At 47.1% G+C, this 12,072-nt stretch overlaps 1 protein-coding gene and 1 long non-coding RNA gene across 9 annotated transcripts in view; one reads left to right on the forward strand and one right to left on the reverse strand.

The window, feature by feature from the left end:
- DISC1 (DISC1 scaffold protein) overlaps positions 1-12,072 on the forward strand; it is a 361,779-nt gene that overhangs the window by 38,760 nt on the left and 310,947 nt on the right. For 4 of the 6 annotated variants that reach the window (XM_058696149.1, XM_058696150.1, XM_058696145.1 and 1 more), the window contains exon 2: positions 7,311-7,391. The exons of 1 other annotated variant lie outside the window; for it this stretch is intronic. In XM_058696149.1, the coding sequence (XP_058552132.1) occupies positions 7,311-7,391 (81 nt within the window). The remainder of the gene's footprint in view (positions 1-7,310; positions 7,392-12,072) is intronic. One more of the 6 variants, XM_058696146.1, reaches the window with a different exon arrangement.
- LOC131492531 (uncharacterized) lies at positions 681-5,128 on the reverse strand. Of its 3 annotated transcripts, none has more exons than XR_009252098.1 (3): positions 4,733-5,128; positions 4,089-4,282; positions 681-865 (listed from the first exon to the last, which is right to left on the reverse strand). It is a non-coding gene; the product is annotated as an uncharacterized LOC131492531 (long non-coding RNA). The 3 variants fall into 3 exon arrangements; XR_009252096.1 differs by having other exon boundaries at positions 4,089-4,264; positions 4,733-5,126; XR_009252097.1 differs by lacking the exon at positions 681-865 and adding an exon at positions 1,893-2,561 and having other exon boundaries at positions 4,089-4,264; positions 4,733-5,126.

Consider the following 12,072-nt stretch of genomic DNA (forward strand, 5'->3'; position numbering starts at 1 on the left):
CTGTCCTGTGTGGCAGGCAGGCAGCTTCGTGACGTGAAGATGTTTGCTCCACTGTCCTGGTCGATGCCAGCAGGTGTGAGATTGCGGCTATGCTGAGAGAAGGTGGTGTGGACACGTGGCTCAGAGCACAGGCTCTCAAGGGCCTGCACCTTGCAAGGAAGGGTCAGATGAGAAAGCTGAGACTCGGGGAAGGTGACCTTGGACGAGCCAAAGAGGGGCAGTCTAACTTCAGAACGCTCTTGAGAACATCATTCATGTCACCTCGGGGATGTTTGGCAGTAGCTTGTCTTCTGGTGGATAGTTGATGGTGGACACCAGGTCGCATGGGTGACTTGAGCTCACAGAGCTGGGCACTGTCGCAGCTTACTGGTGAGTGTGTGCCCAGTGGGGCAACCATCCCTCACCGACGCACACCCACCTGCCGGGGAGCACAGCCTCGGATTGCGGGCGTGACTTCCCCTGCTTGCTGTCTGGCGGCGTGCCCGGCTGTGCTACCCGCGGCTGTGTCCTCACCACAGGCGAATCCTAGCCCTCAGGGGAGCGGCCAGCGCCTCGGGCTCTTTGCCTCCTCTGGCAGATGGCCCTGATCTGAGTGCACATGTGGTATCTATCTGAGAGGAGTGACTGGTGGAGACGGGAGCATCTCATTTTAATAATTTAAAAATCATAAAATATGCCACTTTGGGAACAAAAGCTTTCAAAAGGAGTTTAGTGAGGGTGATTAGTCGCTTTCCACAGTGTGGAAACATATTGCTGTAACCAAAGCGTGCTTCAGACACTTGAGCATCAAAGCATCTGCGGGGGCTTATTCTTAGTGGTAAAATGTATTGCTTTGTTCGAGATCATTCCACAGTAACGAGACACTCTAAAGGCAAGAAGAGACAGGAATTCTTTATAATTAATTTGCACTGCATGAATGTAAATGGATACTTGAAAAAAGTTTGTTCTCTTAAATATCCTAAGTATTCCCCAGTGTTATCTTCCGAATTAGTGTTAAAGTATTATTGTTTAGACAAACCCTTCATTGGTGGGTAGCATGAAGGTTACCTCCAGTCCACCCCTGCCTCGTTATCATCAACTCCAAATGTCATTTGGATTTGAATGAGTCAGAGAGATTTGAGCTTTCTGGATGTAGTCATGGCCTCTTAAAACCTGGATGCTATATATAGCATCTCAATATGAAGTGAGACTAGAAAAGTTTTATAAAAGAGGAATCCTCAAGTGTAGACAAAAGGCAATCATATTCTATTAAAATATATTTCCTTACATCTCAGACCCAGGTTGAGATACAGGTCCCCCTCAGCACCTAGCCGCGTGCATATGGAGTCCAGATCTTTATGCCACAGGAGTTGTATAATGCTGATCTCTCTTTTATTCCCTCGGACCAGTGCACCAAATTTCCATAGTGAAGTGTGGGGAAAAAAATACCGAATTTCCTCCTGTTTTCTAATAGGGTCATTGAGCAGTACATTTGCAATGCTATAATTGTATCATTTTTAAGGTCAGGCATTTAGAGTGGCACAAACCTTTGATGTGGGCTTAAATTCTGAGTATTATAAAAATTTAGTGCCAAGTAGGGACTTCCTTGAAAGACGCTCCAGTCTCCAGGGCACTACTTATGTGCAAAGTGCTGACAATTTGGGATCATTTTTTAATAAACATATCGCAAATTTGGCACACAAAGTGGGGCATTTAGAAAGCCATGAAAATAAGCCCCATGCATAAAATACGGCATTAAAAAGGTAACTGTGAACTTTGCAGATGGACTAGCATGAAAAAAAGTGATCTTTTGCTAGGGTGCATGTGAGAGCTTGCAACTCTTTGCTGCACGACTAAGAGCAGGAACTTAAGTTGTTTGGTTGTTTTGAAATAACAGCTACAAAGAGGGCTCCTTCTGGTTCATCCATATTTTATTAGGGCAGCAGTTAAAAAATTCATTAGAGACACCCATCTGTAGCTAGCAGCACTCTTGAGGGGGGTTCAGATGGCGATCAGAGTTTTGAGTAGCACTTTACATGAAAAGAAAAAGACAATCGTTTATAAGAATTAATAGCACTGTGGAGAGAGGTTGTTCAGTGACTTCAGAGCAAACGCTTTCACGTGGTCTGTGAATCTCTTGCTGCTAAATTCCTCAACTACTTGCTTCAGCTGGAGGAAGTAAATCCAGGCATAGAAAGAAAAGAAAACAGAACACAGAAAAGTGGATCAGAGAGGTAGGAAGGTATTGGTCGGCAAGAGAGTATAGGTTGTGACTTTGTGCTGGATGGTGTGTGTGTGTGTGTGTGTGTGTGTGTGTGCGTGTGCATGAGAGAGGGAGAGAGACAGAGAGACAGAGAGAGAAGAGAAAGAGAAAGAGAGACAGGGAAGGACAGAGAGAGAGACACACACACAGAAAGAGAGAAAGAACAGATCGCTATTGGCCTCTAGGAGTCTACTAACAGTACAGAAAAAGGCTTAGAGTCAGGCCTGAGGCTGCTTTGCTTTAGATTTGCCTTGAACTCTGCCTCCAGGTGCCCATGTCCAGGTGTCTTTGCTTCAGGATGATATTCTTGCCTTTATTCCTGAATTGAAAATAAAAACAGCTTTTGAATGGTTACTCTGTGCCAGGCGTGGTATAGGGCAGTGAAGTTCATAATCTTATCTATCTCTCCAGCAATTCCATGAACTAGAGCCCCCTTTAGCGAACAAGACAATGCAAGCAGAAAGGCTGGTGAACAGCTTTCACCGAGAACTGGGAGAGCTACATTCTAAACTCCAGCAGTCTGTCTCCAGAGTCCATAACCTTTCCTAGTGCAAGGTACAGGTCCATAAACCGTGTGTGCACACATGTGTACCTGTTTTTTAAATAAGTTTTTTTTTTATTTTGGAATACTTACAGATTTATAGAAGAGTTGCAAAGACACGACAGAGTTCTTTGTCCTCAGTTTCCCCTAATGCTAACAGCTTGTATAATCATGGCACAGTTATTACATCTCAGAAATGGACACTGGTACAGCGAACTAAACTACAGATCTAAATCAGATTTTCCACCAATATCCTTTCTTTGTTGCAGGATCTAGTCCAGAATCCACACTGCATGTTGCATGCGTGGGTTTTGGCCCTTACACTCCAGAGTGGGCTGAATGTTGACCTGCTGTTTGGCCCCCCGTTCCCCTCCCTGCGCCTTAGGGAAGTGAGACCGCTCACAGCAGCTGCCTGCCTCCTGGCCCCTTCCTCGTGGGAGGGCATGTTGTGGGGCCCAGGACTCCCACTGTTTGACTGAAAGTGGGAGCCTTATCCAGGCTAGAAGATTTAGAACAGATGTATGGGGACATATTTTAACTTCAAGCCACACTTTGTCCACGTGTAGAGGCTCACAGCTAACAGCCACATTTCAAGAAACAAAAAAGTTGAAGGGAAAGAGAAGATTCTGCAAAGCAACATTCTCTGTGGTGTGGCGAACGTTGTTTATGACGCACTTGGATTCTGAGCACAACAGGATGTTAAATAGGACTTTCTCCTAGAGCAGAGGTTCCCAGGCCTGGTTTCCCACTGGAATCCCACTGGGGGCACTGAGTCTCATATCTCAACATTGTGATTTCATCAGCTTGGGACTTTGGAATTTTGGAAGGATACCCCAGTGACTCTGCTGGGCAGCCAAGTTTGGGGACCATTCAGTGTTTCCACTGGAGAGCTAAAACTGAGGACAAGAGGTGACTAGTGTCCACATACCAAGAATGGTGCCAGACGCATCGGGCTGCACGTGGCAAGACCGATATCCCACAGCCCACGCGTCCTGGAGCCCACATGGTTACCCTCAGTCATTTCCAGTCACTTCTTTCCCCCAGCTTCCTCTTTTTCCAGAATTCTTCCTTAGGTGGCATCACGGGCTCTTATGGATTTCCACCAGCCAACTGTGCTTCCCCATCTCTTCTCTCCAGCACAGGGCCCTGCCTTGGGCCCCAGCCCCACCTGTCTGCCACCTGGGCTCCTCACAGCCTGCTGTCTGCCTCCTTCTCCACAGGGGCCATGCCTGCCTGGGCCCCAGACATTTTGAACTTCTTTGAGCTGTTACCTCCATTCCTTCCCTCCACTGACAGTGACCTCACCTCCGTTATGGCCTCCGTAGCCTCAGTCTTTCAGTTCAGCTGCAGGGTCAGCTCCTCCACGAGGCCCTTCCCTCCCTCCTGTGGTAGGATTGCTTCTGGCCCATTCTGCATCTGCTTGTTGACGTTTCTGCCATGTCCACCGAGCTGTGAGCCCCTTGAGGGCAGGGACTGTGGCACTGAAAACGCATTACAGACTACCTCACAGTTATAAAAATTCTGTTATTCATAGGTTGCATATATTGTCAGCGCCCACGTAACTACCACCCGCTTGAGAGATGGAACGTTACCCTTGAAGTCCCTCGCGAATCATGTCCCCTCCCCCAGCCAGCTTGTGCTGTGTCTATCATTCTTTTTTTTTTTTTTATTTTTTTTATTTTTATTTATTTATTTATTTTTTTAACATTTATTTATTTTTGAGACAGAGAGAGACAGAGCATGAACGGGGGAGGGTCAGAGAGAGAGGGAGACACAGAATCTGAAACGGGCTCCAGGCTCTGAGCAGTCAGCACAGAGCCCGATGCGGGGCTCGAACTCACATACCGCGAGATCGCGACCTGAGCCGAAGTCGGCGCTTAACCGACTGAGCCACCCAGGCGCCCCGTGTCTATCATTCTTTTGCTCATTTTCGTACTTTTAGCACATACCTGTCTCCTGTGTTCCAGGCAGTGCCATCTTGTCAGTTTCCTTGACTCAGTCAGGGCTGACATTCTTGCCAGTTACCCCACAATTCTGGGTGGAACCTGTCCCTTTAGACTGTGAGGCTATTATAGGAAGTGATGTCTGCAGCTTGGGAGTCCAAACGCTGGCATCTGGGTGACCACGAGGCTGATAGGAAACCAGACAGAGCTTTGCTGTCACAAACTCCCAGCGGCTGGCTGCGAGGGCCGTGCCCTGCAGACCTGTCTGTACCCGCAGTGCGCGTGGCTTTGAAGATTATGGAAATGCTGGATCACGGTGAAGTGGCTGTGCTTACCATGAGCAGCTGGTGAACAATCCCATCTAGGAAAACAATCTGTCTTTCAAAGGGATGGAGAGTGTCAGCTTGTGAAGAACAACATGTCAGCAAGCCTGTGGTGATAACTTTGCTGGGAGAATTCATTGACAAGAGCACTCGCTCAGCCCCCGATCGTTTGTGTGTCTACACACTGCTTGGGGAAGGGTGGTGGAGGGTGGGAGACTGTGCTGACAGCACAGAGCCTGACTTGGGGCTCGAACTCACAAACCTCAAGGTCATGACCTGAGCCCAAACCAAGATTTGGTTGCTTAACTGACTCAGCCACCCAGGCATTCCTGTGTGGTGTCCTCTAAGTGTTCTCCTGGTGGCCTCTCTCGCTTCCGTGTGGTCCCTTCTCCACAGAGTGATCTGTCAAAACTTGCAGATCTGATCATGCCCCTCCCCTGCTTCAGGTCGTTCAAAGACCGTCCATCCCTCTCCAGGCAAAGGCCCAGGCTGGATGCGGCCAGGACACACGGCGGCGTCCAGCTCCGTCCCGCCCCTGCCCATCAGCAGCGTCCTCCACACCACGCCACCAGCTGGCCTTGTTCCTTCCTCTCTGGCTCTTCCCCACAGCGTCCCCTGTGACCTCTACACCTCTTGCTCATCTGTCAAGCTCAGCCAGATGTCACTCGGAGACCCCGCCAGACGAAGCCAGGTGCCCCATTCAGCACCATGGCTCAGCACCATGGACCTGTCCATCCCCCCGCCGCCAGACCTACCTGTGTGCATGTTTGATTCCTCTCTCTGCTCCCCCAAAGATGGCAAACCACAAGCAGACAGGGCCATGTGCGCCCGCGTGCTGTGCTTTCTCTAGGGTGGGGTTTGGGTTCTCTGAGAGGCAGACATCAAGACAGAGTGAGACATGCAGGAGGTTGGGTGAGGGAGCTGCCCGTCTGTGCAGGGTAAAGGAGGGGAGGAGCGCCTGGGTAGCCCAGTTGGCTAAGCATCTGACTCTTTAAAAAAAAATTTTTGTTTTAAATGTTTACTTATTTTTGAGAGACAGAGAGAAACAGAGCATGAGTGGGGAGGGGCGGAGAGAGAAGGAGACACAGAATCCAAAGCAGGCTCCAGGCTCTGAGCTGTCAGCACAGAGCTGTACATGGGACTTGAACTCACAGACCCCAAGATCGTGACCTGAGCTGAAGTCTGATGCTTGACCCACTGAGCCACCCAGGTGCCCCAAGTGTCTGACTCTTGATTTCCACTCAGGTCATGATCTCACAGTTTGTAGGTTCGAGCCCCACGTTGGGCTCTGCACTGACAGTGCGAGCCTGCTTGGGATTCTCTCCTCCTCTCTCTCTGCCCCTCCTCTGCTCATGCGCTCTCTCAAAATAAACAAACTTTTTTTTTTTTTTTAAAGGAGGGGAGCAGGAGCAGGCAGGGGAGCTGCAAGGGAGATGGGAGGAAGAAGGTCTCACACCACAGCACAGACCTGCTCCTTAGAGTTGCCCTGTGTCCCAGAGGCCTCTAAATCACCCTTCTTCTCGCCAGTCCCAAGAGATGTTTGGGGTGACACGAATTCAGGAGTGTTCTGGAGTTCATAGAGTCTCTGCTTTGCTGAAGGGCAAAGAACTGTGAGGTAAACCAACAAAGCCAACTAGATTACCCCATTCATCTAATGTCAGATTGAGTTCTCCCTCTTCCGTGATGGAAGCATAACATCCCATCCTGGGACATGGCTTACATCCCTTGCAAGCTGTTAGGTCACGAACAGCTGGGGGTGGGGGTGCCGTCTTGCTCACGTCCGCATCCCACACAGAATCCAGTGTTCAATAAGGAATTGTTGTACTAAAACGGATTGCGCAGTTAAAATGGAAGCGCCATAAATGTTGATTTATTCCACACTAGGACTCTCCCTGCTTGCTAGAAGCTTCTCACAACAACCCGAAGCCACTTCTGAATCCTCAAGTGCTCTCTGAACTATCGAAGAAAGATGAACTCGTGCTCAGCAGAGTGTTTGTGTTTTAGTGTGTATATGATTGGATTCTGATTCTTTGAAAACAAGCTAATCCACAGGGATGTGTGGTTTCTTTACGATTCAGAATCTTTGGTTAACCTGAATGTTTTAGAAAAGACTTCGGCCTCAACCATGACAAATAGGATTAAAATTCTTTCCACAAGAAGAATACATTCATTTATGCTTCCACACCGTACATTTCTATCCAAGTCGTGTTTTGTAAAGTCTTATGTGTCTATTCTTCTCTGACTATTCTCTGTGTTCTCAGCAGTGGCCCTGAGTGCCCGTATTTCTTCTTCAGGAGACAGACATGCTTTCCCCACAAGGCCCTGGGATCATCAAATCATTGGTGACTCACCCAAGCCCACACGGGCACTTCATGTAGATTTGAACTTTGGGTCTTGGTTTTAAGTTCTTCCAAGTAAATTCACATGTATCGTGTTTTCTTAAATTACATATTTTAGATTTCCTATTTAAAAATAAATATTATCTGGCCAATGTGTATTGGAATGCCTTCTCTGTATACTAGGATTTTTAGGGAATTGTAAGGGTATCAGGAAGCTTATATAGAGCATAAGAGGGGAACGGTTTATATACACCGAAGAAAATAGCAAGCAGTGCTGGGTGTTAGTTAGTAGAGGGGCAGGAGTGATGTGGACCGTTGTTGAAGCCCTGTGAACTGGGTGATCAGAACAAGGGAGCTGATGGGGAAGGGCGTTGGAAGCTGAAGGGTGGGAAGGATTTGTCCGGAAGAAGGAAAGCACTAGAGACAGGTAGATAGGATTCTCTCTGATCTGACTGGTTGACTAACCTAGGTTTCCCCCAGTTTTCCCTGTAAGTTAGATAAGCTCATGTTTCCAGACACCTTATTTGGACTGTGTGTAGAGGCCTTCTGACACCTGGGTCTATTCTAAGCTCTTCTCTTTCACTTGCTTCCAATGCCAGAGCTCACGGGGCTGGAGAGGGGTTGGAGTTGGGGGTTCTGCACAACCAGGGACCGGCAGGTCTGCGTTCCTCCCCGCAGCGTCTACTATGGAGTGGGAGGCTGTGAGGGACAGAGAAGGCCACGTGAGGCACCTCTCCCTCCTCAGCCTGTCCAGGGCCAGATGGGCAGAATGCAGCCATCTCTGGGTGAAAGAACAGAAGGCACAGCTGGTTTCCCTGGCCAGCTCTCAAAGCCTATGTGCACTTCAGGCCTCCCTGCACCTTACCATGTTTTACTTCCTGCCCGCTCCACCCTGAAGTTAGGTGTTGGGAACGAATGTTGTCCTCCAAGGTCTGAATGTGTCACAACCCTTCCTTAACTGCAGGCAGGGCATGATGGAGGGCTTGGGTTTGAACAAATCTAAGATGTAGTATCTCAGCCTGGATATATGGTAATCATTGATTTCTCGCCAGAGGGGACATCATACATTTCTTCAAAAAATAAAAATTGAAAAAAAAAAGTGAAAAAAGGGGACTTCGCATACAGGGAACTGGGGGTCTTTTCTAGAAGTTTCAGAGCTGCCATCTGCCCAAGGTGGGTTTCTTCTAATCCTTCTAGCTCATTCCAGAAGTGCCCTCCAGATCCGGCTCTCCTGAGGGTTAGCGTTCATAGAATGTGGTGGTCCCTGCCTCTTGGGCTGCCCTCTGAGAAGGCCCATGCTGGGAGATGGGATGTATGAGTGGTCCGGTGGGTGCAGGAGCTGGGCCATCCACACACCAGGCCCTCCTCTCTCATCCCCACATTTGGTGAGCATTTTTCTCATGTCTGGTCTTCTTGGCTTGTTGTTCATGCGGCACGGTGGCCCCCTGACATCTCACCAGAACCCAGTAGGAACGTGGGTTCCCATCCGGTAGCTGCTTTGTGCAGCATCTGTAACCTGGCTTAGGGGGATTTCAGAACCCTCGGTTGAGTAGCTTTAGAAAAGGCTCATCTAGCTGTAAAAGAAATGACATTTCAAAGAAATTATTTTCCCCTTGGCATCGCTGTTTCGACTTTAGAAGGGTTATCTGGGAGACAATTACCTTGCATTAAAAAAATAGTTAAAAGTCTTTTTAAACCAGAAGACAATATAGGTATCACAGGACTCCTTTCTCAAGGTAGGAAATTGCTGAGTTGTTTTCTGTTGGTAATTGGAGCCAGAATTCAGTGTTCTCCCTACTGCCTTTGGGATTCACTGTATGGGCATATGAGAGTTAGCCCATCTTTTTAGCCAACCCCTGCTCCCTCCTGAGCTCCCACGGCCCCATGAATCCTCTTCTTCTTGTGATTGGGGCCCTAACATGCAGGGGACATCCTCAGATGGTGACACCCCTGAGGGAGAGAATGGGAGGCCCTTTGGGCCACATAGCATAGTGATCCAATTTGACCTCTTTAAACATTTAAAAAAATTTTAATTGGGATAAATACATAGAACATAAAATTTACCCTCTTAGCCATTTTTTAAAAATGTTTATTTTTGAGAGAGAGAGAGAGAGAGAGAGAGAGAGAGAGAGAGAAAGAGCATGAGCTGGGGAGCATGAGCAGAGAGAGAAGGGGACAGAGGATCTGAAGTAGGCTCCACCTTGACAGCGGAGAGCCTGACATGGGGCTTGAACTCACAAACCATGAGATCATGACTTGAGCTGAAGTCAGAGGCTTAACCAACTGAGCCACCCAAGCGCCCCTACCCTCTTAGCCATTTTTATTAAGTGTATAATTCAATGGCATTCACATTGTTGGGCAGCTATAGCCCCATCTGCCTCTAGAACTTTTTTGTCTTCCAGACTGAAACTCTGTCCCCAGGAAACACCAACTCCCTCTTCCCCAGCCCCTGGCCACCACCATTCTACTCTCTATCTCTGTGAATTTGACTGCTCTAGACACCGTATATAAATGTATATATGTATGTAAATACAGTATTTAGTATTTGTCCTTTTGTGACTGGCTTATTTCATTTAGCATGATGGCCTCAAGGTTCATCCAAGCTGTATAGCCTGTGTCAGAACTTCTTCCCTTTTTAAGGCTGAATACTATTCCATTGTATGAATTGACCACATTTTGTTTATGCATTCCTCAATACTTAGGTTGCTTCTACCTTTGGCTGTTGTGAATCCTGCTGCTATGAACATGGCTGTACAGATATCTCTTTGCGACTCTGCTTTCAATTCTTGTGGACAGATAACGAGAAGTGGAATTTCTGGACCATGTAGTGATTCTATTTTTAACTTTTTGAGGAACTGCCATGCTATTTTCAGCTGCACTGAAAACATTTTACATTCCCACCAACAGCGCATGCTAGGTGCAGTTTTTCTACCTTCTAATCAACATTTGTTATTTTCTGATTTTTAAAAATTATTTTCAAAGTCGTAATTTTTTTTAAGTTTTAATTTAAATTCCAGTTAGTTAACCTACAGTGTAATATTAGTCTCAGGTATGCAATATAGTGACTTAATACTTCCATACATGACCCAGTGCTCATCACAAGTGCCCTCCTTAATCCCTGTTGGTGTTCTTTCTTTTTCTTTTTTCTTTTTTCTTTTTTTTTTTTTTGATAGTAACCATCAGAATGGGTGGTCCAATTTGGCCTATTAATGATTCCTTCTATACATTTTCTGTATATTTTCATCATGTCCATTTCTACTGATTCCAACTTTGCATGCCCTCTGTCAAGAAAAAAGAAAGTCAATCTTTCTTCTGACTTCCTGTCATTTCAAGTTCTCATCCTAAGTGATATACTTGGAGGCAAAGGGTATAGGAAGAGCATGTGTTTTAGAACCAGATAGGCCTTCGTTCATGCATCCCTCCCTCCCTTCATCCATGCATCCATTAATTCATTCGCCTTTTATCAAGCAACTTAAATGCAGGGTATTGTGCCGGTTTATTGTCTTGTAATGAGCAAAACAGGCTTTGGTAAGCTATGATCTGGGAGTTCTGGGGCGAATTAAAATTCTGAGCTTTAATTTTATTATTTATAAAATGAAAATGGTATCACGCTCCCAGGGTTGTATGTTACATACTTCCTTCCTTTACCCTGACTTCCTCTCCCACCCTCATAGCCCTTACATTCCTCCCTTCACTGCCAGCTTCCAGAATCCTATGGACACGGGTGGTATTAGCCCTTCCCCCGGACCAGGCAGTTGGCACGCCCGGTTGGCAAGAGAAGACACTGGCTGAACACGTCTTGGGCTCTCTTGTCCTTTGATGCTCAAATTCAGGGAACAGGTGGCCCATGGGTCATTGCGCTCATGTCCCCAGGGATTATCACTGACACCCATTCCAAAGACTGGTGTGTGCCACGATCATAACACAGGGAGAGCCTAAATGCCTAGCACTTTCCGTTTACCATGACAAAGATCCTGGACCTGTCCATGCTCTGGGGGCAGAGCAGGATGCGTGGGCCTGGTGTGAAGCTGTGTTTCACTCCTCACCACAGACTGTAGTATACCTACAACTGCGCTCAAGTACTGCCTGGTGTTACCTGTATGCTTTGCATCTCATCTGATTCATGCTGTGGCAGAGAGCCCGATGACAGCACCGTGTGGGCCTGGAGAATCGGGAGACTTTGACATTGGCCACTCAGTCACTTGCAGGAGTTTCTGGAATATCCATTTCTCCGTGTGTCAGTGTGCTTAACTGTAAAAAGAAAGTTATAATTCCTGGTTTGGTTGATTCACAGGATTTTGGTAGGGAGCAAGTGAAATGAATGTGGATGATGTACTTATTATGAGTAACAACATCCTATGCAATGTAAAAATAATAAGCAGCCCTTTATACTTACTACCAGTGGCAAGCACTGTTCTAGGCTGTCTTGACATAGTAACTCATTTAGTTAAATGCTCACAAACCACCCTGTGATGAGACAGGTACTATTAATATCTCCATTTTCCTGATAAGCCAACTGAGGCACAGAGAGGTTAAGTAACTTGTGGAAGGTCACAGCCAGCAAAGGCACAGCCGGGTTTTGAGCCAGGCAGTGAGGTGCCTGAGTCTATGTTCTCATCTGCTCTATGATCCCGCCTGTGAGGTGTTAGCATTTTTTACCGTTTCTGTTCCTTTTGCAGAGCTG

This window comes from Neofelis nebulosa, chromosome 13 (assembly GCF_028018385.1).
Source record: "Neofelis nebulosa isolate mNeoNeb1 chromosome 13, mNeoNeb1.pri, whole genome shotgun sequence".
In the NCBI taxonomy this organism is placed as follows: Eukaryota; Metazoa; Chordata; class Mammalia; order Carnivora; family Felidae; genus Neofelis; species Neofelis nebulosa.